At 40.5% G+C, this 6,512-nt stretch overlaps 1 protein-coding gene across 12 annotated transcripts in view; it reads right to left on the reverse strand.

Moving 5' to 3' along the window:
• The window catches only part of kdm4b (lysine (K)-specific demethylase 4B), a 72,701-nt gene extending 66,477 nt beyond the window's left edge, over positions 1-6,224 (reverse strand). For all 12 annotated transcript variants that reach the window (XM_083767985.1, XM_083767984.1, XM_083767990.1 and 9 more), the window contains exons 1-2: positions 6,096-6,224; positions 1,167-1,328 (exon numbers count right to left, since the gene is read on the reverse strand). In XM_083767985.1, coding sequence (XP_083624111.1) covers positions 1,167-1,215 — 49 coding nt within the window. In that variant the 5' untranslated portion in view covers positions 1,216-1,328; positions 6,096-6,224. The remainder of the gene's footprint in view (positions 1-1,166; positions 1,329-6,095) is intronic.
• Between the last annotated feature and the right edge of the window lie 288 nt (positions 6,225-6,512).

A 6,512-nucleotide genomic window follows, 5' to 3' on the forward strand; every position in this document is an offset into this window, starting at 1 on the left:
TATGCCATATCATTATTCAAATTAATCTATCGTTTACCACATAACCATAGTCTTACTAATAATTCAGACAAGAGAGCATAGCATTTGATAAACCTTTATTAAATAAATTATAAAATATATCATTGATGTCAATGAGGACATCATTTCACATCAGTTATGTGCCATTTTTTTAACTTACGGAATGTCTTGCTTAAATATATCAAGATGAAGAATCTTGATATTCTTTTTCGTTTACTGTTGAAATGTTATAGTCATAAAATGTCTTACTAATTAATAGCATTATTAAAACCTGTAGGTTCAATGTAGGTTGTGACACAATGTCTTGTGATTAACTTTTAAATTGAATTAATTAATTAAACGTTTCATCCCACGATTTTGTAACCCATTTTTTCATCACTGTATATGAGGAGAGCAGAGCTATCTGTGGACTGCACACACACAAATGGCAATGATTTTCTCTGGCCACCAGGCTACATCACTGTGCAGCAGTAGCTTCCGGTTTTGTTAGCCTAGCTTAGCGGGACAAGACAAACAAATGCAAGCTATATGGCACTAGCCCTGGGTTTAACAGGCGTTTATTTTTTTATTTTTAGTCCCATAGGGCTATTGCTAGGTCTAATATAATAATAATATAATCAACACCTTATGATAAGATTGCCTATTATTGTCCCTGTGGAGAACACAGCACTGCTGGACAAGTGCATTGTACAAAACAATGACATTACATCTAGTGCATCATGAACAGTTACAAAAACAACCTACTTAATAACACCTTAATAACAGTAATGGTGTCAACAAGAACAAAGATCATAGATCAGTAAATAAGAGTGTCTTACTTAAATCAAAATGTAAATGCATCCTTTAAGTAATTTACTGAAAAGCTGTGGCGATCAACCAAATTAACAGATTAGATTTGATACTCTTGACAGCTCACTTTAACCCAAACCCTTTTGGTGTTTTAACCTTTCTGGACGGGAACCTTTTCGGGGTACAGTATGTACTATGTACAGTATTCAAAAATGTACACATTTTGATGCTGTTATATAAATATTTGAAGTTTTTCAGAAAATGTTAACCCTAAATTATGGATTAACTCACCACCAATGCAGTACACACCCTCATTAATAGAACAGTAAACACTCAATGTAGTTTGTTGTAGTTCTCACCACTTGAATTTAATATTGTCACACGCCCTCGGTTTCTACGGCTTCTCATTGTCGGACCCTGGATCAGCCAAGTTGAGTCGAGTTGATGTTCTGTTCAAATCAGGCTTCTTCAGAAGAACTTCAACAACCTCCAAGATTCCATACCGCTGTGGAGAACTGCCCCTGCAAATGAAAAGGTAGTACTGCTGGGATTATTCAACAGAGTGGAAAGAGACTGTGCTTGGAACACAGCAGATTGGTTTGCTTCACATTAGTTGGTTGTCGTTTTGGCACTAGAATGCGCTCGAGTCTAATGCAAAAAAACAAATAATAATTTGATAATGGTGCAAATGAATTTATAATATGCAGCGATTCTGTATTCTGTTCTGGTGGAGATTTGACCATCACAAGATCAGCTTCTTTGATCATTCTATAACACTACCAAAAGCAATCTAGTCTGTGGAGGCCCTAGTGAAACTTACCAACGGGGCCCTCAAATGTGTGTGTGACAAAGGTTTTGGGGCTCATTTAGGGGCTTTTTTTTTTAGTTATATTATAGCCTAGCAACTTCATCCTAGCATCAGAAATGTATACGGTACATTTAGCCTACATGTTTTATGCTAATGAAGCAAACTTGGTTCCACAATAACTTTGCACATGACGTGCGCTGCTTAAGTGACAATTAGCCCTTCGCTAAGCCCCTCCCCAACCCGTCCTTGTCCAATAGGCACGTTAGCAGCGAGGAGACAGGGCAAGCTGTCCTTCTCGCCCATTGAGATGCATGTTAAATGGAGGGATTTCTCCATATAAATAATCGATCATTTCAGCATGAAAAGGTCATACAATGTCATGTTAGCATCAATGGCATAGTATAATTCCATTCCAACTTTTGTGGCATTTACTATAACATATAATAATTTGTTCCAACCCAACTACCTTGGGAAACTTTGTGACAGCTGCTGAAAGTTGGCGTACCATTAACAACCAATAAAAGGCAAAATTCCCAAAATGTCATTATGCTGTAGAATGTGACAGATTAGCACAAACGACAGCAGTCAGTATGCTGCTGACGTCAAGAAAAATACAGTGAGTATTTAGTGCAATTTGCTGTCCAACAACTTATGAATATGCGTGGCTGGCTACCATGTCATATAAAGCAGGAAAGCACTGTTGACTAGGAAGGCTGCCCTGACTCTTTGTAAACAGCATCATGACAGTCAGACACAGACTTCTGCAGCTGCTAGACAGAAGCAATCAATTGCTTCTGGGGCTGTTTAAACATCGGCCACAACCCTAGTTGTGTATTTTATCTATCTGGGCATTTGGCAATTGGCAGTTTGTTGTATTACGCCTAAAATAAAGCATGTTGCACGACATGTAGGCCATATCACTAGTCCAGCATTTTCCCTCTATTGTACTGGATTTAAAGAAGAACATTAGCGTTAAGTTAATTAACCCATTAAAACTGTGAAAACATCTGTGTGTCATTTTGGACGTTAGCGTTGGATATTCAAAAGTAGAAGATATACAAGCTCACAGCACATCACTTTGTGCCAGGTTGCGAGTTTGTAAATATGCTGTTTTGGAAATGTTTTAAAGTTTTCTTCTGGTTGGTCCAGGCACAACACATTTTCAGATGGGGGTCTGCGGCCAAATACCCTGACACGAAAATTATTGAGGGCATTTGTAGAATTGGCCTCAGGTTACAGAAGGTGACATTTAAGCCAGACAAAAAAAATGTCATACAGATATAAGTATGAACTAGAAAAAGTGCCCTTCCGGGCACAGGTCTCCACCAGGTTATCCACAGATCCGTGCAGTTAGAGGTAAAAACACTTTTCGGCCAGTTATAGCGCCACCTTGAGGCTGAGTTGAAATTGTTCATGTGGCATTTCGTCCTCGGCCTAGTGGGAATGTGGGTGCACAATTTCACGGAAATCACGCGATGTGTTCATGATTTGCAGCATTTTGTTTGAAACTGAGCACTCCTGTGAACTTTGGAAGCCAATCTTAACCAATCAGGATGGAGTCTGATAAATCTGAAAGACCCGTTTCGTTGAATGGCTCTAGAGAGACTGTGTACCAATTTGCGTGATGTTTGGACAAAATCTGTAGGTGTACTGTGCAAAAACTTGTTTTGCACAAAGCGGCCTCCTGGTGGCGCTATAACAGGCCGTTCTGGAAAGTTTGGGGCAGAGGTTCATCGTTGGCATCCAGGGAGTGTGTGTGCAAAATATGGCATCGACCGGGTTAACGGTGGCCGAGATTAGCTGTTCACGGACACACGGACACACGGACACACGGACGGACGGACGGACGGACACGCGGACGGACGGAGTGCAAAACATACTCTCCCCACATGCCTTCGGCCTGGTGGAGACAACTATGAGAGCCCTACTCTGTCTGACCATATCATTATATGGAGCCCAAAAAAAGGCCTGTTGCATATAGAGGGTATGCGCGTGACATCATCATCATACCTGGAAGTTATGCAGGAATGCCTACCGAGTGGCAAAAAACTACTTTCTGGCCTTGACAGCCCATACATCCAAACAGAAAAGTCTTATTTGATTGCATTAAATGACTTTAAACAACATTAAATTCACTTTGTCACTCGATCTGCCATTCACTTTATGCATGTGCATACCCTCTATTGTCCGCCCATCACTCAATTTAACTTTACATAAACAAACAAATGTGTTTCTTTATCAATAATTTCCCTCTATACCAGTCCAGCAGTTATCCATCACTGGAATAGTGTGGTAGCGTTTACCTGCAGAAACACATTGCCCCCTCTTGCTGTATTGGTGTTTTCACTGTTGTTTTGATAAACAGGGATGTTTTTTTTGGACAGTGAAAACACCACAATATACATCGAGAGGACAATGTGTTACTTTCTCCAGGTAAACACCACCACACAACTTCAGTGGCTGATGAATGCTTGTATTAGAGGAGAGGTAAACAAAAACAGTCGGCTGTTGGGTGGAAACCTCATATCCAAAACAGTTATGTTTCAGACTTTCAGTATTCAAGTAGCAGATCTACAAGGATAAGCTCAGCTCAGCGAAGTGAAGCGTTACGAACTTGTGGATATGCTACTTTTGATGATTATGTGTGATTTTTTTCAAAAATAGCAGACCTACAAGCTCGTAGCGCGCCACTCGGTGGCGCGCTATGAGCTTGTAGATGAGCTTGTAGATGAGCTTGTAGATTTCAATAGCTAAAGCATGACATGATGCTAACACCAAAATGGGTGCCCGCCCAGAATGGGTTAAATAAAGCATAATTAAATCACTCTACCAGGTATCACAAATGCCATGAGGAACTGTACACTCAAAATAAAAATAAATTGTATATCTACTTGAAATCCAATGTTGAGAGGCACTGAACTGTATATTTACAATTTACATTATATTATATTAGTTTGTTTGCCGTTTGAAATAACTACAATCTGTCATCACCCATATGATGACAGATGTCATCATTCTGTAAATAATGTGTAACATTTTGATATGAGCTATGTACACACACAGAATCAACACCTACATTGTAAAACTACAAAATAATTAAACATAAGACATGCGAGAGAAGTTATTCTTATTCTACCAATACCATCACACTGCCTCCAAGGCAATGCAGAGTTTCTTTCAGAGTGAAGCTGGTGTTTTGCATAGGAAATAAGTTCAATAAGCCACTCCTTTGAAAGCACGCATCTATACAAAAAATATAACTACAGTCTATCATATTATATTCACCATATACGTGCAAAACAGTTTCCCATCACGTGGAATAATATTACAGGTGAATACATCATATGGTAGTAAAAAGGGCTATTATGTAGTAAATACATATATCTAACAACATCTGCACTCCAACAAGTTAACAACCTCCCGTGGGTTGGTTTTACTTTCATTTCCAGCGGTCTTTCCGAATGTCGGAAGCTTTTCTTTTGTATTTCCCTTTCGCTTTGTAATTGGAAAAACTATTCTCAAGTGCAGTGTAATGTATGAGACCAACGAATTATCCAGGGACTGACACTTATATCTAATACTTAAGAGCATGGAGGTATGAGATATGGGGCCACGTTGCCTACATAACCGTCTTCAAACTAAGAACAACATTTAAAAAAGTTAAAAATCAAGTGTCCACAATGGTCTTGAACCCCTCAGCTGTCCGACCAAAACAACAATACAGGCCTTCTCACGCCAGATGGGCCCTATACAGACACACACCATAGCATAACATCTATAGCACAGGAAAACGGACCAACTTGACAACATTATAAATCCATGACTGCCTGATATGAGGCTGTGCATTTTACAATTACTGGTGACCGTTTTAATTAGTCGGATTGTCTCTACTTCCCGCAGCAGGCACTGGGCACAGTGGGCAACCAACTATAAGACTTCAATGTCTGCTAAGACAAAAATGACGTGTCGCACAGCAAATGTGCCTATTTTGTTCTTTATTTTATTGTCATATAAATATGCAGTTCTATTTATTTTTGATCAAACTGCTGCCGTTTTAAGTTGCTGAGCTGGAAGAACAGCTTGTGATATAATATGAGCTCATAGTGGAAGCAACAGTAAACTAGCCTGTTTTCTTTTTCGTTTAGCAAATAAAATAGCGACTTCCCCAGCTTACAAACAAACAGCAAAATGCACGTAGAACAACGTGAAAATATTATATACCATTGTGAAACTAGTTATAATAATGTGCAACACCGCGCCGCGGGGTGTCCAACCGACAGTTTTATTACAGAGATAGCGTTAGCCTCTTAGCTCAGGCTTCTCGGCTAGCTTAGCAGCCCGACCAGCCAGCCCCCCGTTCCTGCGTTAAAAGTCAACAAAACAGCGCCGACGACCGACATTTAAATAGCACGACAAAACAGAGGAACAGCGTCGTGCACACGCAGCACACATGACATGAAATAAAAGTTTAAATGATTACCTCCTGCGGATAATAAACGGGGTTCTGTCTTTATTTTTCTCCCGAATAGATTCAGTTTTTCGGTTTTCGTTAAAATACAATCCACTTGTATCGATTTCTTCTCTGTTAGCTCCCGTTAGCGTAAAGCCTGATCACAACACTTCGTCCGTACGACGGTGTAGCGCGGCCGAGAATAGCAGATCTACAAGCTCACCGTGCGTCACGGACGTGACGCGCTGTGAGCTTGTCAATCTGCTATTTCTCCCCCCCCTCCGACCTTACGTACTACATGGCCGCGGCTTCACGTCACTAAAGTCACGCCCCACTTCTTGGAGGTTCGCCATGAAGGCGTTCGCCTCGCCGATTGGGTCATCACTCATCGGTCACTCCCCTGGAGAGGATCCTGGGCTGCTCGTTGGCTCGTTTGCCAGACGGACA

Source organism: Protomyctophum parallelum, assembly GCF_964188405.1.
Source record: "Protomyctophum parallelum genome assembly, chromosome: 6".
NCBI lineage: Eukaryota > Metazoa > Chordata > Actinopteri > Myctophiformes > Myctophidae > Protomyctophum > Protomyctophum parallelum.